Source organism: Eptesicus fuscus, chromosome 18 (genome assembly GCF_027574615.1).
Source record: "Eptesicus fuscus isolate TK198812 chromosome 18, DD_ASM_mEF_20220401, whole genome shotgun sequence".
Lineage (NCBI taxonomy): Eukaryota > Metazoa > Chordata > Mammalia > Chiroptera > Vespertilionidae > Eptesicus > Eptesicus fuscus.
Window position 1 is genome coordinate 45,862,740 of NC_072490.1, and position 25,925 is coordinate 45,888,664.

The following is a 25,925-nucleotide window of genomic DNA, read 5'->3' on the forward strand; positions in this document are numbered from 1 at the left end:
GTTTGTTGTTGTTGTTGTTTAACCACGGGAACAGGGAAGCTGGGGACGTATGTTGTTCATCTGCATTTGGTTAACCTGGTTCATGAGACTGAGTCTTCTGTTCATCTCAAGAGGTGTGGCTTGCCTCTTGTTGGGGCAGGAGGATTTTGGGTGCTATTTAGGGCCAGGTCAGGTGATAGAACTGAGTCTGCCATGCCTGCAGTGAGGCTGCCTGGCCAGCATGGGTTATAACTTGACTAATACTCTTGTTCCTAAGATGAGTATCTGCAGAAATCTATCACCTCCCCATTTTTAAAATGGCTTCTGATGTAGAGACCTTCTAATGTGCTAGCTCCAACTGCCATAACAAAATACCATAGGTTCAGTGGCTTAAACCGCAGATATTTATTTCTCAGTTCCGGAAACTGGAAGTTCAAGATCAAGATGCCAGCAGATTCGGTTTTTGGTGAGGGCCCTCTTCCTGGCTTGAGAGAGGGGGTGGGTTTGAGGGAGTGAGTGTATGCACATTCTGATCTTTCTTATTCTTCTTATAAGGGCACTAACCCATGACCTCATGACCTCATCTAAACCTGCTTAGCTCCCAAAGGCCCCGCCTCACATTAGAGGTTAGGGCTTCAGCGTGTGAATTTTGGGAGGACAAAGACTCAGTCTATGAGACTACACATTAAGATATGTCATTATGTGGTCTCTTTGTTTTTATTTTAATTTTTTATTAGTAGCTGGATTAACAGAGATGTACACAATGGATAGATGAGCAAAGGAAGAAGGCCAGTTTTGCGCTTTTTTGTAATATGCGCTAATCTCATATGTAATTGTCCCTTCATCCTCCTCACCTGATGTACTTATCCCACTGGAAAGTTTTGACCAGGGGAGTGAGTGGTTATTTCGGGGGAGGAGGGGAAGTTTGTACTCTGGGAATGACATAGAGAATTGTCCGGAGAGGGTCCTCACCTTCCAAAGGGAATGGTGACCCCTCTCAAAGGTCAAAACACACTGGTCTTGGCATAGCACCTGGTGTAAGTTCACTTCATTTCTTATTATTTGTAGCGTTTAAGAGACGTTTGCAAAAACTCCAGTACCTTGACGTGTTGTGGCGTTCACTCTCCGTGTCGCTGTTCTAGGTCATCACTCCTGAAGAAATCATTCACCCGGATGTGGATGAGCACTCGGTGATGACGTACCTGTCCCAGTTCCCCAAGGCCAAGCTCAAGCCCGGGGCTCCTCTTAAACCCAAACTCAACCCCAAGAAAGCCCGGGCCTATGGCAGAGGTAAGCACCGGTCGTGATGGATTTGAGGCTTGACCTTGGGTCTTAGAGAACATGACGTGGCTTCAGGAGGAGGGTTCTCAAAACCAAGAACGGAGGCTACACCCTGGGAGACATTGCCGGCCTTCGTCATCAGGCCTTCGTCATCAGCGTTGGTTTGCTTATTTGTTTGTTTTTACCTGAAGGGCCGTTTGTTTATGACTATCCTGTTCTGCCTTGTGAATGTAGGCTGGAAGGAACACTGCTGATTTAATGTGCCAGAGACTGATGGGTTTGCTGCTTTGTGATTTAATGCACCAACCCTGGGATGAAGAAAGGGCTGTTGTTCCCATTTCTCAGATGAGGAATCAGAGGCGTGGTCCACTGGGAGTGGGAGGTGGGAGACAGGAGCCTGGGTCTTCTGGCCAGTGATTCATTTTTCCTTTGGTTGTGCTAAAGCTGCTCAGATTTCCAGATGGGGTGGGAGCTATTGATAACCCCTGGCAGGCACTTCCTTGCGAAGACATCCTGTTTATGCAGCCGCCAGGAGTGTTCTGCTCAGGACGGTATGTTGGGTTGAAGGCATTTTGAGGCACTTGGTGTTCTGGTTGGCACCTGACTTTAAGCAACTAATTTTTATGTTTGTTTGTTTGTTTGTTTTTAATTACAGTTCACTTTCAATATTATTCTGTATTTGTTTCAGGTGGACAGCATAGTGGTTAGACAATCATACACTTTACAGAGTGCTGTGTGCCCCCCTCCCCTTTGATAGTTCAAGTACCCACCTGGACCCATACGTAGTCATTAAGCACACTATTTTTTTTTTAAGGGGAACAGTTGTATTTCAGCTCAGTGTGATTTCTGGTAAAGGTCAGCATAGCAAGATACAACTTGTTTCTTTTTCTATAGGAGTGCATTGTATTTCTTTTTTTTTTTAAATCCTCACCTGAGGATATGTTTTTAATTGATTTTATTTTTTTAGAGAGAGAGAGAGAGAAAGATGTGTGAGAGAAACATCGATTGGTTGCCTCCTGCATGTGCCCTGACTGGAGATCAAACCCACAACCTAGGTATGTGCCCTGACTGGGAATCACACCTGAAACCTTTTGGTGTACAGGTTGACGCTCCGACAAACTGAGCCACCTGGCCAGGGCTGCATTGTATTTCTTAATGACAATTGGGAAAACATTTAGATACACAAAATAACTTGGCATATTCTCCTAGAATCTACAGTTCTTACCATTCTGATATAGTTGTTTTCTCTCGCCCTTTGCGCATTGCATGTATACGTGTGTGTGTGTGTGTGTGTGTGTGTGTGTGTGTGTGTGTGTTGTGAGATTATTGGAAACATGGTGGCATTTTACTCCTGAATATATCAGCCAAGTCTGTCTGTCCTATGAATAGGACACCCTCTTACAAAACCACAATATTCATCATCACACATAAGAAAATTAACAATAATTCCATGTCAACTGATAATTTTGTTTTCAAATTTATTGTCCTAAAATTCTTTTATAGTTTTTGTTATTTTACAAACCAAGATTTGATTATGACTCACTTACTACATTATTTTTTTGTCTTTAGACTCTTCTAATCTAGAATAATTTTCCCCAACTTTTAAAAAAAAATGACATTGACTTTCTGAAGAATCCAGAACACTTGTCTTGTGGGATGTCCCATACACTTCGTCCCTTTGAAGATAGCATTGCTGAACTTGGCGTGAGCTTAGTCTAAGGATGACCTACAACCAGGGTAGTGGTGATGACCGTGTGTTGTTCTCAATCTCAGTGGCTAGGTCCTTCTCACCTGTCTTTCTAGCATGATTTAGACCAGAACACACTCGATTGTTCTGGAACAAACCCACATGCCGTTTGAGGTCCCTTTGGCAATGAGGTGGGGTCTGTGCAGTCTTTTATGTTATATGTTGTTTGAAGGCCTCCCCAGGTGCAGTCTCTCCCAGATCAGTATGCCTATGCTTGCTTTAAAGGTGCTTTCTGTAAGCCATACCGAAAGGTGGTGGCTGCAGTAAAGAATCTCTGATTTTAAAGGTTAAAATTTAATCTCTGAATTTAAAGGTTTTTTGCCTAAATGGCAAAAAAAGCTCAAACAGCCAAAAAAATCTCTTGTCAACAAAACTGGTCAAATAAATTGAATCTGACCAAGGCACAAAATGCTTGTTTGCAATAACCTTATCACTGGCTGGCCAGTTTCCCCATTGTTAATGTGAAGTGGTTTCCTCTTATTGCTATTTTCTTAAAAAAACGACAACTTGCTATGTACTTTAGGAATGTGGCTAGTCACTGTTTTTTCCTTCAGCTGCCTCTTTGTGTTATGTACTTAGGGACCAAACACCTTTAAAATTTTTTTTAAAAAATCCTTATCTGAGGTTATGTTTATTGCTTTTAGAGAGAGAGAAACATTGATGTAAAAGAGAAACATCAATGTAAGAGAGAAATATCAATCAGTTGCCTCCCGTATGCACCCCAACCAGGGACTGAACCCTCAACCTAGTATGTGCGCTGACCAAGAATTGAACCCACAACCTTTTGGTGCACGGAACGATGCCCCAGCCAGCTGAGCTACCTGGCCAGGGTGCAAACACCTTTTAAGAAGTGTGTGTGTGTGTGTGTGTGTGTGTTTGTGTGTGTGTTTTACCACAATACAAATGTGGTAAAATACACATAACATTCACTAATCTAACCATTGTTAAGTGTACCATTCAGTGGCATTAAGTACATTCATGGCTTAATGTGTAACCTTCACCACTATTTATCTCCAGAACTTTTCCATCTTCCCAAATTGAAACTCTGAACCCATCTTACCTTATAATAGACAAATATGCAAATTGACCGCACCTTCGCTATGCCCAAGCCACGCCCATCAACCACGCCCACCAGGAAACCGTTGCAGGGACGTTGGGGTGTGGCAGAGCCCAAGGCCGGGAAAGCCGCCCGAGGCTTTCCCGGCCTTGGGCGCCAGCGGGGTGCCTGCGCCGATCGCAGGAGACCACTGGGGGTCGGCTCCTGCGATCGGGTCGCAGGGACGCTGGGTGCAGCCGAGCCCAAGGCCACCGCCCAGGGCCAAGCCCGGACCCTGAAAGAAGGCAGAAGGCGGTGGCCACAGCCAAGGCCTGGGTCCCCGGTGCCGGCAGAAAACTGGTGCAGGCAGCCAGGTGAAGGAAGGTCTATTGCACGAATCTTCGTGCAAACGGGCTACTAGTTAAATAATAATTCTCCATTTCCCTCCCCTCAGCCCCTGGCAACAACCATTCTGTGTCTGCGAATTTGCCTATTCTAGGTTCCTCGTGTAAGTGGAATTATATGATATTTGTCCCTTTGTTCCCATGTTTTCAAGGTTCATCTGTGCTGTCACACATATCAGAATTCCATTCCTTTATAAAGCTGAGTAATACTCAGTTGTATATAATACATTTTATTTTTCTACTTTTCCATCACTGGACATGTGGGTTGCTTCCACCTTTTGGTTATTGTGAACAATGCTCTGTGGACATGGGCATACAAATATGTTCAGTTGCTGCTTCCACTCTTGTGGTTTATACCTACAAGTGGAATTGCTAGATCATGTGGTTATTCTATGTTTAACTTTTTTTTTCTTTTTAAGGAGCAAGGCAACAGGGACACATATGAGGCCACATGGGCGGGGCCTTAAGACATTACTTGTCCCATAGTGAGACAAAGGGTAGGGGCAGTTTGCTCTCTTTCCTGTGTGGCCACATTGCTTCATGTCTGCCACCGGAACCAAGGAAGAGAGAACGATTCATCTCCTAGTTTCTAAAGGGTTTTGAGGTTGGCTTTATTTTCTCTTCTGGATGTGGACTAGATTGCAGTTACCAGCTGGTTTCCTCTTGCTGGTTATCTGTTCACTGAGCCCTGACTTAGTTCCAGCGGGTTGAGGGAGAGAGGGCTGGGCGGAAGTAAACTTGCAGCCACAAACAGACTTTTGTCCTGGGCTTCCTTGCGGGTCCCGAGGTTGTAGGCGTGCGACTATGAGCAAAGCAGAAACCTTTCTCAAAACCCACGTTCTCTGTGAAGCAGTCGCTGCACAGCAAGATGTAAACCCTCTTGGTGCTGAGCAGTCTTGGTTGTCTGCATGGTGGGCGTAGCTCCCAGCGACTGCAGGTGCAGGCTCAGGCCAGCCAGCCATGGGTAGCCAGGGTCTTGGTTCAGCTGCAGAGCTAGTTGGTCTTGGGCTGGTGGAGTCCGGTGGAGTGGGTACTTATGAATTTACTAAATGCATGTTTAAATTTAGTTGTTAAATGATGTGATCACTCTGGAAATTTGAATCAAAAGAAAAATGTAGACAGTGAAAATTGAAAGCTTGCTTTCCATCCCTTCCTTCACTCTGAGGTGTTCCTTCCCAGCCATTCTATTCTATTCTATTCTATTCTGTTCTATTCTATTCTATTCTATTCTATTCTGTTCTTTATATTTGGAAGTGAATTCCAACTATGTGTTTTCTTCAATTTGCATTTTTTACCTAACATTATGTGAATATTATCTTATTATATAATAATCTACCACCAATATTTTACAGTCAATTATTTATTGGAAAACTAATACAAATCCAGAGTGTAGTAGCAAATGACTCAGTGTTTTTAACAGACTAATGACAAGGAAAAGAAGAGATGGAGAGAAACCTAGAGATTTAATGTGATTTGAGAGACTTAGCAATCAATTGTAATATATGAACCTTATGTGGATCCTACTTCAGCTGACTGTTGAAACAAATTCATGACACTTACAAGATAAGCAGAAATTTGAACACTGACAATATTTGATCATATTAAGGAATTACTGTTAATTTTTTATGGGATTTTTTGGATGTAGATATTCTGAAATATTATTTAGAGATATATAGTGAATGCTTATGAGTGACATATCTGAGGGCTAGGATTTGTATCCAAATCACACAGGAAGAGGGAAGTGGCGGGAGTGCAGGTGTGAAGCTAGGCAAGCCTTGACTTAGTCGTTGTTGAAGCTGAGTGATAGGAACGCAGTTCTCTGTCTCTGTATAGCCTTGGAATTCTCCACAATAAAAAACTTTAAAAGAAATAATACTTGAACTTGTGCTTCTGGGAAGATGGAGTTGAAGTACCTTTTCCAGTTCTCCCCACTAAGTACATCTAACATCCCTGGGCATTTTATACAGAACAAACATAAGAAGACTCTGAAAGAGGAGAAGGCAAACCAGCTGGGGACCTGGGAGTCCGAGGACTGTCATTAATGAGTTCCTTGGTTTTCCTTTTGCCTCGTGTATCCCAGACTTGGAACTGAAGAAGCTGACAAGCTGGAAATACCAGTGGCACAAACACAAAAAGCCCCAACAAAAGCCTACTCTTTCTGGCCAGAAGACCGGGAAAGGGCAGCCTAGCAGGGCAGAACACTTTTAGACAATCATTGCTCTGCTCCAGCCCAACACAGCAGAAAAAAACTGCAGCCCCCATTACACCAGCAAAGGCCAAATGGGGAGCCTAGACTTGCACCACAGATAAGGAAGCCACTCCAGTGATGGCAGTAGAGGCCATTTGAGTAACAATGAGGCATTCCTACCCCTTCCAGCTTCAGGTAGGGGAGGCCCAATAAAAGCTGGGACTCACACCTCTACCTACCAGTAATGAGAAGCCCCCCTCGCTTTGAGTATCAGTGGAGTTTGAATGGGGAGCCTGGACTTCTTCCCCCACTGGCAGTAATAAGGCCTGCTCCCTTCCTTCCCCTGCTGAAGTGGTCTTATAAAAAGGCAGCTAAAACAAAGTTTATGTGAGACCCAGAGTCTCATAGCATAGTACTCAGAATATCCAGGTTTAAATAGCAAAAATCACTTATCATACCAAGAACCAGGAAGATCTAAAACTGAATGGAAAAAGACAATCAATTAATGCCAACACTGAAGTAATAGGGATGTTAGAATTATGTGATAAAGATTTTAAAGCAGCTATTATAAAAATGGCTTTAACAAACAATTACAAACACACTTCAAACAAAAGAAGAGAAAACACACAAAAATCTCAGCAAAGAAGTAGAAGATATAGATAAGGAAGAACCAAATGGAATTTTTAGAACTGAAAAATGCAATAACTGAAATAACTGTATGGATGAGCTCAATAGCAGAGTGGGAAGACAGAGAAGATCAGCAAGCTGGAAAAAAGAGCAATAAAAATTACCCAATCTGAGTGACAAAGAAAGTAGACTGAAAAACATGAACACGGCCTCAGGGACCTTTGGAATGATAACAAAACATCTAACATGTCATAGGAGAGTAAAAATAGGGTGGGGCTAAAAAAAGGCTCAAAGAAATAATGGCTGAAAACTCCCCAAATTGGGTAAGCTGAGCTAAACCCAAACAAGATAAATACCAAGAAGAAAAAAAAAAAGTCCACATCAAGCCACATCTTAGACAGACTTCAAGGAACTAGACAGTAAAAGCTTGAAAGCAACAAGAGAAATGACACCTTACCTATTATATTCCTTTAGATGAGAAATTTCTCATCCACAGGAAGTGGCACAGCATTTTTTAGGTGCTGAAAGAAAAGAACAATCAACCCAGAATCCTACATCCAGGGATAATGCGCTTTAGGAATGAAGAGGAAACCAAGACATTCTCAGATAAAGGAAAACAAAGAATACCTCACAAGTACATCTACCCTAAAAGGATGGCTAGAGGAAATTCTCTGGGAAGAAAGGAAGCAATAAGAGAAGGAATCTTGGAATAACAGGAAGAATGAACATGGTAAGCAAAAATATGGATAACTATAATAGACTTCCCTCAAAAACCACAGGCTACCAACACTCAACCAAATGAAGTAGATAGCCTGAGCGGTTCTATAGCTATTAAAGAAATCAAATCTGTAATTTAAAAGCTCTTGGAAAAGAAATCTCCAGGCTCAGGAGATTTCATTGGAGGAAGAATTAACATCGATTCTACACAATCTCTTACGGAAATATGAGGAGGGAACACTTCCCAATTCATTTTATGAAGCTAGTATTGCTCTAACCAGACAAAGGCAATGCCAAAAAAAGAAAACTACAGACCAATATCTCTCATGAATAAAGTTGTAAAAGTCCTTAACAAAATGTTAGCAAATAGAATTTTGTAATATATAAAAATAATTATTCATCATGACCAAGTGGAGTTTATTCAGGGGGTGCAAGGCTGGCATGCTGTTAGCAAATCAGTCAACATAATCTATATTAACAGGCTAAAGAAGAAAAATCACGTGACCATGTCCATTGATACAGAAAAAGCATTTGACAGAATTCAGCAGCCATCCATGATAAGAACTCAGAAAAAGAGGATTAGAGAACTTCCTTAATTTGATATAGAGTAGTTACCACAAAACACCTACAGTCATTAGTATAATTATGGTGAAAGTCTGGGTGTGTTCCCTAAGATTGGGAATAAGGCAAGGATGTCCTCTCTCACCACTGCTATTCAATATCAGGGTGCAAGTTTTAGCTAATACAGCAAGGAAGAGAAGGAAATAAAAGACACATGATAGTCCACGAGAAAATACTTTCAAAAAATTATTTAAAATACTTGCCTTAAATAAGTTCAGCAATGTCTCAGGCTATAAGATCAGCATACAAATATCCATTGTATTTGTCCACTAGAAGTAACAAAAGAACCCCGAAGTTGAAAATAGCATACCATTTGCATTTGCTCAAAAAATTGAGAAATAAGTGTAAATGCAATAAAACATGTATAGGATTTACATGCTGAAAACAACATAAAAAAGTAATGAATAAATCAAATAAGTCCTAAATAAATGGAAAGACATACAAACTGCTTCCATGGGTTGAGAAAGTTAGAGTAAAAAATGTCAGTTCTTCCCAAATTGTCATATAGGTTTAACAGAATTGCTATTAAAATCCCAGCAAGATTTTTTTTTTGTAGACATAGAAAAGGTTATTTCAAAATATATATGAAAAAGCAGGGAAAGCAATTTTGAAAAAGAACAATAATGGAGGAAAGAGTCATTCCTGCCCTGACCAGGAATTGAACTCGCAACCTTTTGGTGTATGGGACACCATTCCAACCAGTGAGCAACTGGCCAGGGCTGCTGTTGTCATTTTTCAAATTTGACAATCTAAGGGAAAACAGGTCAGCGACCCTGACCAAATAGTCAGGTATTGCATGTTTTAAAAATTCTTGTGGCACGCAGGTTGAGAAGTGCATAGAAATATAGAAGTGCAAGAGGATATTTTCCATGGATTTTTAAAAATATATATTTTTATTGATTTCAGAGAGGAAGAGGTGAGAGATAGAAACATCAATGATGAGACAGAATCATTGATTGGCTGCCTCCTTCACGCCCCCTGCTGGGGATTGAGCCCGCAACCCGGGCATGTGCCCTTGATTGGGATCGAACCCAGTCCATGGGCCGATGCCTATCCACTGAACCCAACTTGCTAGGGAGAGAAATGCATATTGAAACCACTAAGACCTATTACAATGGCTAAAGTAGAAAGTAGTGATAACAGCACATGCTGGCAAGGATGCAGAGAAACTGGATCCGGGTCATGAATACATTGCTGGTGGGAATGTAAAATGGTCCAGCCACTCTGGAACACAGTTTGGCAGTTTTTTTCTAAAGAACTAAACAGGCAATTACCATATGACCCAGTAGTTGCATTCCTTGACTTTTATTCCGGGGAAATGAAAACATGTTCACACAAACCTATACTCAAATGTTTAGGGCAGTGTTATCAGTAATAGACAACTGGAAACAACCCAGATGGCCTTCGGTAGGTAAATGGTTATGCAAACTGTGGTCCATTCATATCAGGGAATATTACTCAGCAATAAAAAGAACAAACAAATAGTACAGGCAACAAGCTGGATGAATCTACAGAGAATTATGCTAGTGGAAAAAGACAATTTTAAAATGTTGCATAGCGTATGATTCCAATATTCTGGAAATGACAAAATTAGAGTTGGAGAATAGATTCGTGGTTGTTGGGGTAGGAGGGAATGAGATGGGAGGGGAGTGGGTGTGGCTATAAAAGGGCAACCAGAGGGAACCCAGTGGGAATGGAAATGGTCTGTATTTTGACTCTGTAGAGTTTTATACTGTGTAACCACTGGAGGAAGTGGAGAAAGGAGATTATTTCTTATACCTGCATGTGAATCTATCTCAAATTAACTTGCTCAATCGTCTCAAAATAAAAAGTTTAATTAAAAAATAATTGAATGCAATTTTTAAATATTTTAAACAATACGAAATGGTCTTTAATGAAAAATGAGCCATTCTCCCATACCTCATCTCCCCCACCTCCCCACGTCACCTCTCTCAATGCCTGCTCTACTGCTAGTCACACATCATTTTCATAATTTTATCGATTTCTGGCTGAATTGCTCTGAATATTTCAGAATTGATTGTTGCTTAACTAACAAGCACAAAATTAGGGGATGGAACCGATTGGATTATTCTTGACACGGCAGTTTATCCTTACTAGTATCTCCCCTGTGGTGGCTGCAGGACTGAGTCCCATCTCTCAGTTTCCTGAAGGAAACACAGTGGGTGATGGCCTGTGTCAGGGGCTGGTCAGATTGTGATGTGCTCGTGTAAACCTTTGGCAGGAATCGAGCCCACTGGAAACATGGTGAAGCAGCCGGCCAAGTTCACGGTGGACACCATCAGCGCCGGGCAAGGAGACCTGATGGTGTTTGTCGAGGACCCAGAAGGGAACAAAGAGGAGGTATGTCGGAGGATGCTGCCTCCCCTGTCAGCATCCCAGGGAGCTTGTCACGGGCCAGGGGCTGTGCCTCCATTTTCCCCACTGAAGTTCACAGCAAACACGGTTCTTTACCAGAAGGATCCCAAGGCTTACAGTGGTTAAAGTAACTTGCCCAAGGGCTGTGCCTTGAAAATTAATATAAATTGATACCCAAGGACACTGTGTTTAATAAAATAAAGGATACTTTGAATTTAGCAAAGTCCTCATTAGTTGAGATTTGTTTTATTTTTTTAAATACGTTTTTATTGATTTCAGAGAGAGGAAGGGAGGGGGCAGAGAGATAGAAACATCAATGATGCGAGAAAATCATTGATTGGCTGCCTCCTGCACACCCCCTACTAGGGTTCAAGCCTGAAACCTGGGCATGTGCCCCAACTGGGCGTTGAACCATGACCTCCTGGTTCAGGGGTTGATGCTCAACCAGTGAGCCACACCAGCAGGGCAAGTTGAAGTTTTAGATACGAATGGCCAAAATACTAATGGGCAGAATAACAATACAGTACTGATAAGATACAATACAGTAACAATACTAATGTCCTACTCTCTTCTCACTCTGACCAGTCTTTCATTCTTCCTTCAGAGCCTTTGCACATACTGTTCCTTTTGTCTACTTATCTTCTTAAGACTATATGTTCCTATAAATTCTGAGTTTACTGGCATACTATCCATTTTTCCCACTGGGTCAAGAATTCTGCCTAATTTGTTTTATTTTGGGTACCTAACACTGGGCCCAGCATTTCATAAACGCTTAATTACTACATGGCCAATGAAGGGTTAAATTCCTTGCTTCATAGTCTCTCTCATTTAGAGAGTTTCAGCTCTGAGTCAGTAGAGAGTCCTGACTTGGTTATACCTTTGTGCTCCCTGATTTGTTTCTGTAACTTCAGGCTCTTCCTCCCCTGGGGTGTCCTGCAGGAAAAGTGGGGCAGGAAATAGCCAGGACAGGTGCCTGACCTGCCAGCTCGCAGCAGGAGATTGGCTGGCACAGCCTTCTTTTACTCACACCTGGTGCTTTCTCTAACTGTCATTCATCTTCCATCCTAGGCACAAGTGACCCCTGCGAGCGACAAGAACAAGACATACTCTGTGGAGTATCTGCCCAAGGTCACCGGGCTGCACAAAGTAAGATGAGGTGTCGTGGCTATTGCTTGCACTACTCTCCTGGGCTTGCTTCGATATGTGCGGAAGGAAAGGGTTTTCTGAAGTTAACTTCTGATTTTCCTTCCTGATTATAAAAGTGCCCGTGCTCATTGTAGAAAATTTGGGATCCCCAGGAATCAGAGTTGCGATATTAGCTAATAATCTTGATGGGTTGAATTCCACTAGGTGGTTGTAATGTCATAGATTTTTCTAGCTGTCTAGGTAATAAGGGTTGTAGCTACATACCTGGAGTATAGATGCTCAGTCCTGAGCTTTGTCTGGAATGCTGCCTTAAGTCCCCTTCGAGGTGTTGTGGAGCATCTGTCGGCATGGAGAAGGCCAGTGGACTGTAGCCGAAGCCAGTGGCCCACTCATGCACCCGGACAATTGATGGGGATCCAGCCCCCAGACCCTTTGTCTCAGCAACGTTTTGAATTCTGTTTGATTTGGTGTCTAGTTGGCTTAGGGAATGGGGACCAGGGAAGTCTTGCAGAGACTGGGCTGATCTAGGAGTCTACCTTTCGTTGGAAGAAAGCCTTCAACAGCACATATAGGCCTTTCCCTGTGTACCATGCCACTGAGATATAGACCATACTCACCACCTTGGGCTTTAGTGAATTCGCCTGGAACCATGGCCATATAGAATTATACCTTTAGAACATCATGAATCTCGAAGAGAGCATTTATGATATCATTAATTTATTCACTTCCTATGAAACCTAACCCAATCATCCTCCCCTTCCCTTTCCTTCCTCTTCCCCCCCCACCAATTTAAGAGATAAGAACTCTGGCTCAAGTTTTAGATGGAAATCTGTACTTCTCCCCAAATCCATGTGTCTGGGAATGATCTTGGTCCCTTGAAAAATAGATTGATTCTAGGTTTGAAATCCTGGAACTGTACATTGTATTCTGGGGAACAGTGGCCCTCTTCAGTGTTCCCTTAAAGGGCTCAATGTCTGAAATTAGCATTTGTTCCTATCCCACTGGAGAGGCTAAACATCAGATGTAGGCGTTTTCAGTTTGCTGAAGGTCAGATGTCCCAGGCCCACCGTATGGCTGATTGAGTCAAGTGGGAGTCCCATTCGGGCCACTAGCAGGGCTCCTGGTCCAGCCACTTCCGTGTGGATAATCAGGAGGGTGGAGGAGAAGGTCACAAAGCACGTGGCCTTCTCTGGTGGTCTCACTGGGCAGGGAGAAGTGGGTATATGTCATCTCTCTGTCACTTGTAGGTCACAGTACTCTTTGCGGGACAGCATATCTCTAAGAGCCCGTTTGAAGTGAATGTCGACAAGGCCCAGGGAGATGCCAGTAAAGTCACTGCGAAAGGCCCAGGTTTGGAAGCTGCAGGGAACATCGCCAATAAGCCCACCTACTTTGACATCTACACAGCAGGTAAGTGCCCTCTTCCGTGGACCAGGCTGTCTTGTAAAGCCGGAGACAAGCCTCAGGAACCTAAAGGCTCAGGGGTGCCTGACCTTAGTCTTTTAAGTTGAACGACCAAGAACAAAAATAACTTCTTTCAATCCATCGCCCTTCCTGCCCCTTATAAATTATACCCTTATACATTTATTTATTTTTAATTTCTTTTTCTTTTTTTTAAAACGTTTTCAATTACAGTTTATATTCATTATTATTATTATGTGTTAGTTTCAGGTGTACAGAATAGTGATGAGATAATTATATACTTTTTACAGAGGGGTCGCCCCAATATTTCAAGCACCTACTTGGCCCCATACATAGTTATTACAATATTATTGACTATATTCCCTATGCTGTAATTTGCATTCCTGTGACTGTTCTGTAACTACCAATTTGTACTTCTTAACCCCTTCACCTTTTCCAGCCAGGCCCCAATCCCTCTCTCCTCAGGCGACCATCAGTCTGCTCTCTGTTTCAGATGTATTGGTTATATATTTAGATTTTTCAAAACCAGCCTTTCTTCTGAAGAAACTAAGTTTGGAGAATCATCTACTAGATGATTCTGTGCAAGGTCCTGAGTGGATTGAGTGGGGAGGGATGAATAAGACAATTCTTAACATTGACTTCTTCTTTTTTTTTTTTAATATATTTTATTGATTTTTTACAGAGAGGAAGAGAGAGGGACAGAGAGCTAGAAACATCAATGAGAGAGAAACATCGACCAGCTGCCTCTTGCACACCCCCTACCGGGGATGTGCCCACAACCAATGTACATGCCCTTGACCGGAATCGAACCTGGGACCTTTCAGTCTGCAGACCGACGCTCTATCCACTGAGCCAAACCGGTTTCAGCGACTTCTTTTTTTTCCAGTGTAGAAAATTTACAAAATAGAGAATGGGAGAAAAGGAACCTTCAGCCATCACCCTGCTTCCCCGTGGCAGAATGTCGGTGTCTTGGTGTGGCCCTTCTGAGGCCTCTGTTTCCTTCATTTGCATTTTTTCTGTTTATTTATTTACTAGAGGCCCAGGGTACAGATTCATGCACATTGAAAGGAAATTAATTACAAGGTAGCTGGCAGGGCAAGAGGGGCCAGACATGCCCTGAAGCCAACCTCCCACGGTCCCTCCCCGGCGGGCCCCACCTGGGGCGGCGCCGGGGCTCAAAGGGTGTCTGTGGAGTGAGTGGGGTCCCTCTGGCAGGTGGTGTCCGTTGGCCTGGCCTGTGGGGATCAGGCCAAAACCAGCAGTCTGACATCCCCCTAGGGGTCCCGGAGTGCGAGAGGTGACCCTGCAAAGTTTCTGTCATTCCGCAGCTCCTGCGATGAGCGTCTGCCCCCTGGTGGTCAGTGTGCATCATACATACTGGCCAGTCAGCGGGTCAGCCGGTTGCTTAGGCTTTTATATATATAGATTTAAAAATACATATTTTTGTTGATTTCAGAGAGGGAGAGAAAGATAGAAACATCAGTGATGAGAGAGAATCATTGATTGGCTGCCTCCTGCACGCCCCCTACTGGGGATCAAGCCCGCAACCCAGGCATGTGCCCTGACCAGGAATTGAGCTGTGACCCCCTGGTTCATAGGTTGACGCTCAACCACTGAGACACGCTGGCTGGACCATTTGCATTTTGTATCTGCTTTTACACTCACCAGCAGTGAGCTTTCTGAGAAGGTGACTTGGGCTCATGGAATGTTCGCTCTATCCCAGGTGCCGGCGTGGGTGACATTGGGGTTGAGGTGGAAGATCCCCAGGGGAAGAACACCGTGGAGCTGCTTGTGGAAGACAAAGGAAACCAGGTGTACCGATGTGTATACAAACCAATGCATCCTGGCCCTCACGTGGTCAAGGTCACCTTTGCTGGGGACACCATTCCCAAGAGTCCCTTCCTTGTACAGGTTGGGGAAGGTGAGTGCTGGGGTGGCTGACCAGGTGTGCTGTCCGTGCCCAGGGCTGGGCCCCAAGGCCAGGAGAATGGTCATTGAACTCCTCTGTCCCCTTTCTGTGGCAAGTGGCTTACTTTGTCCACAAGATACTAATACCTTTCCATGAGCCACGAAGTGACTTCAGTGCTTTACTTGTATTAACTCATTTAATCCTCCCAAAAACACTTGTCCAGGAGAGTCATTCCTCACTGAGAAGTGCAGGACTGAGGCCACAGAGGGGTTGGCGCCTGGGGCTGAGGTCAGCAGCAGTAGCATTGCTGGTGCCCGCCCAGCCCCCACTGTTTGGCCTTCACTGGCTGCCAGGCACTTGGCACGACTGCATCTATTGCCACACCAGCCTGTGTGTTCCAGGTGCTGTTAGTATCCCCAGTTTGCAGATGGAGACACTGAGACTTAGATGACATAAGGTGTCGGTGAGTAAGGGCTAGGCGTCAGTAGGAGTAGAACCCAGGTCTCTATCGACCCCTTAACCACACTGCTGAACTCCCTCTGCAGGGGAAGCAGGTATTTTTCTAACAGACTCTTTCCTTTTCCTTGTTGCTCTTCCTCCCCCTCTCCCCGTCCCTAGCTCTGCTGCCTTTTCTAATCAATACTTGCCTTTTCCTGTTCTGTCCTGCATCTGCGCCTGCAGGCCTGGCTTCCTCCTCTGAATCCTGCCTCTGGGCCGCCTGGACCCCGAAGCTGTTGGCTTCCTAGCTGAGAGCACTGGGCCCGAGGCACCTTGCTTGGTAAGGGCTGGTTGGGTGGGGCTTCGGTGCCAGTTCTTTGTGCTGCCTGCAAATGTCAGCGAGCCTGTGCTGTTTGTGGCCTCAGGAAATGACAGTACAGTTGTTCTCACAGCTTGTCCAGCCAGACCCCAAGCCTGCTCTCTAATTACATTTAAACATTTCACAACGGAGGAGAATCTGGCAGTTTCCTTCCAACTCTTCAGCTCTATTTAGTGTTTATATGAACTAAGTAGTTACCCTTTTGATATGGAGACCATTGCCCATGTACAGAATTTCCATGAGTATTTTTTTTTAAAGACACATTTAAACCCTCCAAGGGAAGTCCTGTGACTTATTCCTGGTATGACCAACTTTTCTCCCCTTGACAAATGGAAAACCCCCAACATACTAGTATTCATTAACAAAACTCTTTTCGACATAATGCAAGCATTTGAGTGGCTACCCTGGTTCCAGTAGTGTTTCCTGACCTCCTCTCTCTCATGGATTGCCCTTTTCATTCCCGGCATGTGTCTCCATCCCTTGTACTGGATAGTATTTACTTATTAGAGTTCTTCTCTTGATGTACTAGTCCTTCCTCCACTTAGATGATTTTATATAAAAAAGAAGCTGACATCATTTTCATAGTGAAAAACCAATGTTACTGGCCACAAAGTGCTACCATAAACGTACATTCATCCATGAACCACCTAAAATCATCTCTCACTCCAAGGATGTGTGTATGTATCTTAGGGAAGCAGTTGTTGGCCACATACATAGCCAACGTGGACATTGCAGAGAGGAGGGGCCAGAGGAGAAATGACCTTCCTTCTATGAAGTAAACTAAAGTCTCCTCCTCTGGGGTTCGAGACCCATAGTGTATAGAGAGCTGTCAAATACGCAGTATCAGATTTAGGAAGGAAAAGTCACTTAATAAACAACATGACATTTTACCCATTAATCTCTCAGTTCTATACGTAACCAGAAGGTTGCCCATGTTGACAAAGAATTCCTAGGGTACAAGGAAGTCTTTTATCAACCTTCTGATGACTCCATGGAGCAGTAGTTTTGTGCACCTCGTGTAAGGAATATTAGAAGCTACCTTTGCCCTTAATTTTTATACTTACAAATGTAGCTTTTTTAACCAGATCTAGAAATCGCGTTGAGAGGGGTGTTCGTCGCTAGTCGTTGCACTCACAGCCGCCCACATCCCTAGGACCTGTGACAGAAGGCACTGCAATGGTTGTCTGCCTTGGCCAGCGGAAGGTTGCACTGGCTTCCTTTCGAGCTATCTCCTGGCTCTTAATGGAGAAAACGACACTGTTTAGACTTTTAGAAATGACGGACCCAAAGTTTGGAGCCCGGTCAGATGTTTTCAAGCGCTACGTTTTTCAAGTTGACTTGAAGAAGCCCAGTCTTCCCAATTAGTGGGCCCTTGAGTATAGCAATGAGGTTTGAACAGTGTCCAGCACTAGGTCTTAACTCTGCTTCACCACTGAGGCGGGGGCGATACATGCCAGGATTCGGCCGGTACCAGGAGCCCAGGGAACCCACCCCGTGCCCTCCGTCTTTCTTCGCCAAAGGAGCTGTCCCCAGCCCCTCTGCAGCGTGGCTGGACAAAGCTATGTTGTGTCCTCATTTGCTGCCCGGTGCGCTCCCTCAACGGGACCCCTGGTCTCAGCAACTGCCGCATACCCTTTGTGCAGAGCAAATATTTTCTTGGCGGGTGGCTCCAAGTTACCTTGGCTTGCTCAACTCTGACTAAAGAATGAAAGGTTGAATTGATGTCGAAATTGTGCTTGCAGCCTGCAATCCAAACGCCTGCCGGGCCAGTGGCCGAGGCCTGCAGCCCAAAGGCATCCGCATCCGGGAGACGGCAGACTTCAAAGTTGACACCAAAGCTGCTGGAAGCGGGGAGCTTGGCATAACTGTGAAGGGTCCTAGTAAGTGTTCCTTTCTTCCCTCCTCTCAGGTGTGATTTCGGCCCAGTTCGTAGCCTGGCCTATGGATTTCACCCCATGGCCAGTTCTGATCAATTTATCCCAGAGATCTGTGTCGAAGACTTTAGGCTACCTGGGCTCCATAGGCAAGGAAGCAACGATTGATTTGTAATGTCTGTCCTGGTTGCAGGCGGGGACAGTGGTCATTCTGCAGACTCACATTGTATTAAGGCTTCTGGGAGTAGAAGGAGCAGTGATGCAATGAGTTTTGGGAAATGCTGTCTTTGGGACAGCAACCTGAAGGGGCCCTTTTTTAAAAATATAAATATATTTTTATTGATTTCAGAGAGGAAGGGAGAAAGGGAGAGAGAGAGAAACATCAATGATGAGAGGTTATCATTGATTGGCTGCCTCCTGCATGTCCCTTACTGGGGATCAAGCCCACAACCCAGGCATGTGCCCTTGACTAGAATCAAACTGGGGACCCTTCAGTCCTCAGGCTGACGCTCTATCCACTGAGCCAAACCAGCCAGGGCTGGGGGCCCATTTTTCAATTTGCAGAAACTTAGGCTTAGGGAGGAAGGATCTTGCCCAAGGTCCCACAGCTTGTAGGCACTGAGCTGGAATTCAAGCACAGTTTCCAGAGCCAGGGATTTTTCCACTATAGGGTACATTTTATAGACTATGAAATTATGTCAAGCACCTAATTACTGTGATCAGTGCGTATAGAAGGGGAATCAGATTCCCTAAGGTTAAGTTTCCTGGTGAATAAATGCCATCGTGGAGAGGTGGGTTGTACCCTGCAACTCATTCTTGCTCCCTGTTTGGGGAAGGGAGATGGTAGATGTGAGGAGGGGGGTGAGGACCATCCTCAGGTTCTCCCCTGGAACAGATAAGCAGCTCGGCATTTCTAGTTGCAGGTGCAGAAGCCCCTGACTTGTGGGATCTTGGGCTTCCTATGCTAGGACTGCTCTTACCCTCCGTGTTCCCAACAGGCTGGGCACGGGTGTGCTGAGTTCCAGAAAGTTAATATTTGTCCTCGGAGCACCAAGCTTTGGGGCAGGCTGAGCCCCAAGGGCAGCCAAGGTTCTAGACTGCTCAGACCTAGAGCCAAGCTGCTCTGGGGCTGCCCTCCCTCCTGGCTTGTGGCTACAGGAGCCAAGGAGGCGTTTTTTTTCCTGATCTTAGATTCTCACTTGACTAAATGGCTTTCCCGGCCAAACCTCAAGGCTCAGCATAAAACAAGTTCCTGCCTGATGGCTTGCTCTGGAGTTTGTGGTAGAGCATCTGAAATCTGTCTTCTTGTAGATAGCACATAAGAGCTTTCTCACTTTCATTGTCCAGCTTCGGTTGAAAAAGATATTGCCAGGACACGAACCTGGAACTCATGCCAAATACTCATCCATTCCCTCCCCAGTTTTGGGGGGAGCTGAAATGGGTAGAATTATTGAGGAAAAATTGAGATGCAACTAGATTTATCTTGACACAGTCCCTGGAGGTTCAGGCCACATAGCCCTCTCGTAGCTGAGAGAGCCCACTAAAGCCAGCTAGCTGAAATCTTCCAATTCCCCACAATTTGAAGCAGAGATGGGCCCATTTTTAGCTCTGGATTAATCTCTCAGGTTTTAGGGGTCCCACCCTCTCAGGTGGCCCACTTAGCTTTTCTCTGTGACCATGTTGGTGGCTATTTCTGTCTTTCTGTTCTTGTCTTTGGGGTTCTCGTTCTGAGCCTAGGATTGCATTGGAAAGGTGGTGTGTTTTCTTCCCGCAGAGGGCCTGGAGGAGCTGGTGAAGCAAAAAGGTTTTCTGGATGGAGTCTATGCGTTCGAGTATTACCCCAGCACCCCGGGAAAGTACAGCATTGCCATCACATGGGGGGGACACCACATTCCAAAGAGGTGAGTCTCTGTTTCGACCTCTCTGGAGGTGCTGGGCCCCGGGCAGGCTCACCGTGGTGGCTTCCTGAGCTGCAGGAGGGAAAGAGATCTGCTTTGTTGCAAACATTTTTTTTTTTTTTCTTTCTGGCAGTTCACAGACATTTGGCCTGTTCTCAAAAGCAGCAGAAAGTCACTGTGGTTTCAGCTGCCTTGCTTTAAATCAAATGCTGGCGGTTTGGGGCCGGTGGGAGGCGGGGAAGCCAGAAGGAGCAGTAATAGAGAGCAAATGGACTGTGTGTCTGTGTACCCTTATACAAACCGGGATTCTCTTTCTTTCAATGCACGCCTCTGTTCAGGAATGCCATGGGGTGAAAGCTGCTATGGTTTACATTAAAGTCCTCTACGTGAGCGCAGGCAGGAATCAAGGGGGCAGTCTGCAGCTTTGCCGTGTGGGCGTGCAGTTCGCCCGGCCTGTGTTTACGTATTTTCCAGCTCTTCTGGGGGCAGCTTTAAACTCTGAATAAATTCAGTTTACCTTGAGAAATATCTGGGCATGTTATAGGGTTCTGAAAATCTAAGCAAACTATTTTTATTTTTTACTTCCTGCATAAAAGTTAAAGCACATTCATTAATGTTGAGCTAACGCCTGTTCAACCTAGTTTCTTGTTCCAGTCTCGTGAGCCCTGCGCACAAATGGTAAATGACCAGAAAGACAGTGCAAGGCTGTGTGGCTTGAGCACCAGCCCAGGGGCCACCGGAGTGCCTTGAGACAGCACATTATATTGTTGACCTAACAATGGCTGTGGGGGCCCTGTGTGGAGGAAGGGCTTGGCTGGAGCCTGGGACTGCAGGTCAGAGGATCCAGCAAGTGGAAAGAATAGGCATAGACAGCTTATGGCTGTATTTAGCCCCTTCTTTACTCTTCTTTAATGCTTCTTCTGTTCCTTTCCTTTTAGCCCCTTTGAAGTTCAAGTTGGCCCTGAAGCAGGCATGCAGAAAGTCCGTGCGTGGGGCCCCGGCCTCCATGGTGGGATTGTGGGGCGGTCGGCGGACTTCGTGGTGGAGTCCATTGGCGCTGAGGTGGGGTCTCTGGGTAAGTGGATGCAGCTGACCAGCAGCTTCTGTAGGGCTGGGATTATAGGGGTGCTTGGGCCCGGTATTAGGCCGAGAGGTGCAGCCTCCTGAGCCTCACTACCCTTAACCTCCTGATCTCTTCACCACCTGAGGCCGCCTCTGCACATTGCAGTTCCCATTTTCCACCTGCCCTTCAGGTTGCTCTCTGCTTCATTCATTCATTCTTCCACTAGAGCAAGCCTGTCAAACTCGAAGGCTAACACGGGCCACATAAACAAGGTTAAAGTTTATGTGGGCCGCAAAAAAACAAAAGCTTCAATTTTCATAGAAACGTAGGTTTATTTCGATAGAGACATGCTGAATACAAAGGGCTGAAAGAAATGAGTAATCGTTAACATAAAATAATTGAACATTTTAATAAAAATTAGTATTTTTTCTTGAACATTAACTTGCCAGACACCGAATAACTGCACAAATTAATAAGCATAACGCAAATAAACCTATTTTTGTTATTCTCTGAAAACAAAGTATTTCCTGTTGCGCACACCAAACAAGTCAGTCCAAGACTAATGACGTGGCAATCGGCTGCTAAAATAGTTGCTGCTGGTATTAGTGGAGAGAAATGATGCGCCTGCGCGTAAGGCACGTAAGGGAAATGAATGCAACACGATTATAGTAATCAGTCATTAGCGAACGTTGTAGTTCGTTATTAATAATTATGTATAATAGGATATTGTAAAAATTAAGTTATGAAACTTTTATTAAAACGTTTCTTACATACCGTTATATTGGCTGGGCCACACAAATATTCGTTGTGGGTTGCGTGTGGCCCGTGGGCCGTGAATTTGACATGCTTGCACTAAAGGCTTTCTGTGGATGTTGTGCCTGGAACATAGTAGGCACTCAGCTAATACTGTTGACTGCTCCTTAGTTTAGATGAATGAATTAACTCTTTTGAAATCAGAAACTTAGGGAGTAAATATTCTTTGGAGCATAACTGAATGTATTTCAAATACACACCTGATGTATATATGATCATTATAGATTGGTGGTCAGCATTCATCTCTCTTCAAAGGATCAGATAGCAAATATTTTAGTATTGTGGGTCATATTCTCTCTCACACCTGTTCGGCTCTGCTGTTGTGGCATGAAAGCGGCAGTAGAAAATGCATAAGCGAAGGAGTAGTATGGCTGATTCAGTAAAACCTTATTTACACAAACAGGCAGTGGTTAGGTATGGCCTAGTGGCCATAGTTTGATGACCTATATTTCAGGTACTAAAAATAAGCAAAAAGGGGAAAATAAGAAATCATATTACATTTTTCCTTCTAGAGAGAAAATAAATATTTCAGTATATCCTTGTAGACTAGAGATACTATTAAGCCTTATGGTGTATCCTTTTAGACTTTTTCCTGTGCATACACATAACAAATATTTATCTGCCACAAAAAATATCTGGGGGAAGTCCTTTTATCTTCCTGCCTCAGATAAATATAGAACACATCTCGATTTTCCATGACTTCCGAGGAATTCCATTGCATGGATATAACTTATTGGGCTCTCCAGTTATTTCCAGGGTTTTACTATAAAAACAATGCTTATCCTTGTATCTGTTTACACACATCCTTGGTTATTTCCTTCAGATAAAAGCCCAAACGCGGATTTGGTAGGGGACAGGGTGGGCATTGGTTTAAGGCTTTTGGTACATTTCCATATTGCCAATAAAGGTTTGCTGGTTGGCCTTATTGTTAGATGATATTAAAAAAAAAAGTATAAAATCCAATTCTTCCTCTTTAGTGAAGACTCAGTAGGCTTGGTTTTGTGAGAAAGGGACACAAACAGGTTTCAATCTTCTGGGAAACACTTGGCTTTTAGGCAGGCAGAGGGAGGGAGTTGACAGTAACATAGAATAGGTCCTTTTCCCCATGTAACCAGGGGGCCCTCCCACCCATCCCCCCACCCTCCCCAGGGTTTGCCATTGAAGGCCCCTCCCAGGCGAAGATTGAGTATGACGACCAGAATGATGGATCGTGTGACGTCAAGTACTGGCCCAAGGAGCCTGGCGAATATGCTGTTCACATCATGTGTGATGACGAGGACATCAAGGACAGTCCGTACATGGCCTTCATCCACCCGGCCACAGGAGACTATAACCCAGATCTGGTGAATCAACTTGTTATGTTTCTGGCTTCTGGGACCCTCCCTGGTGCCCGGAGAGGTGACTTAAGCAGCGTGTTAAAAGATGGCAGAGAGGAGTCTTTTAGAGTTTAGGAAGGAAACGGGCCTGCATTGGTACCACTGAGTATTTTTCTAATGTTGGGCGAGAAACTTACCTCTGACTCTTGGTATCTTCCTCTATAAAGTGGGAATGACAGGAGTGTCTGCTTCCTAGCGTTTCTGGGGTGCTTCGAGGAGGTAACTAACAGGCACAGAGACAGCCCTTAGACCAGTGCATGGCCCGTGCAGGGGGCTCCATAGGAAGCTGTTTCCTTGCAACCTGGAGCATCGTATTTCAGTCTTGCCACTTTTTGAGGTTATTATTTCAAGATGTTCCATGGATAATGGTGTGGTTTGTGTTTTTTTTTTCTCCCCAGCTCCCTTCTCTTAAATTAGAGCCGTATTTTCAGTGTTTCCAAGAGTTTCTCTCACACCCTTTGCAGACTGATAAGCATCAAGTCTGAGCCAGCCTGGCCGACAGGAGGAGGCCCCCCGAACCCCCCTGTATGCTGCTGTCGGCCCACATGGGCAGCTGTCCATAGGCTGTCTGCTGGTCCTTTGCTCTCTGGGGGCTGCACACATTTAGAATGTTGTTTGTAGCAAAGGGTAGCATTGGAATTGGGCATGGCTGGAGGTCCCTGGTCCATTTGCTGGAAGTTCTCCATGTCAGCTCGGAATAAGGCAAAGAGCCCAGCCTAGTTTGGGGCCTGGTTATAGAGAATTTTCTCTTTCATGAGAGGTCAGTGGTACTGTTAGCATTTTCCTTCCAGTAACCATCCTGTTATGTAGGTGCTGTAAAGCTGGTGGCCCCTGGTCACCAGTCTTCACATAGGGATTTAGTTGGGGCATGCATTGCACAGAAAGACAATCATTATTGGCCTTTTGCCCCAGGTCCAAGCGTACGGGCCAGGTTTGGAGAAATCTGGGTGCATTGTCAACAACCTGGCCGAGTTCACCGTGAATCCTCAGAATGCTGGAAAAGCTCCCTTAAAGATATTTGCTCAGGTATGTTTCCAAAGGTCACCTGTGCAAGTAAACGTCAGGTGACAAGATCCCACAGTGCAATGGCAAGTCGGTCGGTTCATCTGATCCTCAGTTTCCTTATCTACACATTGGGAACAATAAGAGTGTTTAACCTCATGGATTATGTGGGAAGAAAATGGGCTTCCAACATGTAAAGCCGGGTGCTTTTCTCCTCTTCTTCTTTTTTAAAATATATTTTTATTGATTTCAGAGAGGAAGGGAGAGAGAGAGAGAGAGAGAGAGAAACGTCAATGATGAGAGAGAACCATTGATCAACTGCCTCTTGCACGTCCCCTACTGGGGGATCGAGCCCACAACCCGGGCAGGTGCCCTTGACTGAAATCGAACCTGGGACACTTCAGTCCTCAGGTCAACACTCTATCTACTGAGCCAAACCGGCTAGGGCAGCAGGCTGCCTTTCTTATGTTTATGATGTGTTTTCTGTGGAAACAAGGCTTGATTGTTTCAGATTTCCCTGTAGATGTCTTGGTGTGGCTGATGCTACCTAGGCCATGATGAGAGGTTTGTAAACAAGGATTTATTAAACAAGTTAATTTAATTGAATGTGGTCAAAGGGTTTCAATGTGGGCATTGAAATTAAGCCTTGAGTGGTCATGGTTTTCTCTCTTGGCCATTTGCTCTCAATTAAAAAGGAATAAATGCATGTAGTGTTTTCTCCCCTGTGGTCATGGCCATTGTAATGTGAGGAAGTGGCACAAGTCTTTCCCTGTGGTTTCACTGCACGAGTGCGTGGTGACGTGTCTGTCTTGGGAGGCCACGGTGGCCCCGTTTGATGAAGACAGTTGAGGGCCAGTTCTGTTCTTAGCCCCTGCTCTTTTGCAGGATGGAGAAGGCCAACCCATTGACATCCAGATGAAGAGTCGGATGGACGGCACGTACGCCTGCTCATACACTCCAGTTAAACCCATCAAGCACACCATTGCCGTGGTCTGGGGAGGTGTGAACATCCCACACAGCCCCTACCGGGTAGGTTGTGAGGTGGAATCCTGGCCCTGGTATGGAAAAGCCCAGTCCTGTGGCAGGTCTGGGCTCCATCCATGCCTGATGGCCAAGGCGGATTCCTGGGAAGAACCCATCATCCTTGGTGGCCTTGAAAGATGGAGTGCCCTGAAGGCAGAGTGCTCTAGATTGCCCAAAAGGACTCTCTCTAACAATGTTAACTAACAGTGTTTTCTTGAGTCCAGGTGGAGGAAGACTTGATTACAACTTTTTCCGTGTCTCCTAGGTCCAAATTGGGCAGGGTAGCCATCCCCAGAAGGTCAAAGTGTTTGGGCCAGGCGTGGAGAGAAGTGGACTGAAGGCAAATGAGCCTACTCACTTCACAGTGGACTGTACCGAGGCTGGAGAAGGTGAGAGGGGGCTTCGCCCAGTGCAGTGATTGCTGCTCCTTGGGGAATTAAATTCTTTTTATAATGGTACCAGGGCAATGAACTTTGAACCAGGAAGTAGTCCACCTGGAATAGGTAATCTAATGAGTCTCTGTGTCAGTTCCTTGGCTATATCTTTGCTAATCCTCCATCCTTTCTCCCAACCCCTGGCTTACCACCATCCCTTTCTTGTGTTTCT

General features: G+C 44.9%; 1 protein-coding gene across 2 annotated transcripts in view; it reads left to right on the top strand.

The window, feature by feature from the left end:
• The window catches only part of FLNB (filamin B), a 135,442-nt gene that overhangs the window by 56,600 nt on the left and 52,917 nt on the right, over positions 1 to 25,925 (top strand). For both annotated transcript variants that reach the window (XM_008146303.2, XM_008146305.2), the window contains exons 4-15: positions 1,122 to 1,269; positions 10,843 to 10,961; positions 12,045 to 12,122; positions 13,370 to 13,532; positions 15,268 to 15,465; positions 18,013 to 18,150; positions 19,919 to 20,045; positions 20,981 to 21,117; positions 23,068 to 23,261; positions 24,207 to 24,320; positions 25,182 to 25,325; positions 25,585 to 25,708. In XM_008146303.2, coding sequence (XP_008144525.2) covers positions 1,122 to 1,269; positions 10,843 to 10,961; positions 12,045 to 12,122; positions 13,370 to 13,532; positions 15,268 to 15,465; positions 18,013 to 18,150; positions 19,919 to 20,045; positions 20,981 to 21,117; positions 23,068 to 23,261; positions 24,207 to 24,320; positions 25,182 to 25,325; positions 25,585 to 25,708 — 1,684 coding nt within the window. The remainder of the gene's footprint in view (positions 1 to 1,121; positions 1,270 to 10,842; positions 10,962 to 12,044; positions 12,123 to 13,369; positions 13,533 to 15,267; positions 15,466 to 18,012; positions 18,151 to 19,918; positions 20,046 to 20,980; positions 21,118 to 23,067; positions 23,262 to 24,206; positions 24,321 to 25,181; positions 25,326 to 25,584; positions 25,709 to 25,925) is intronic.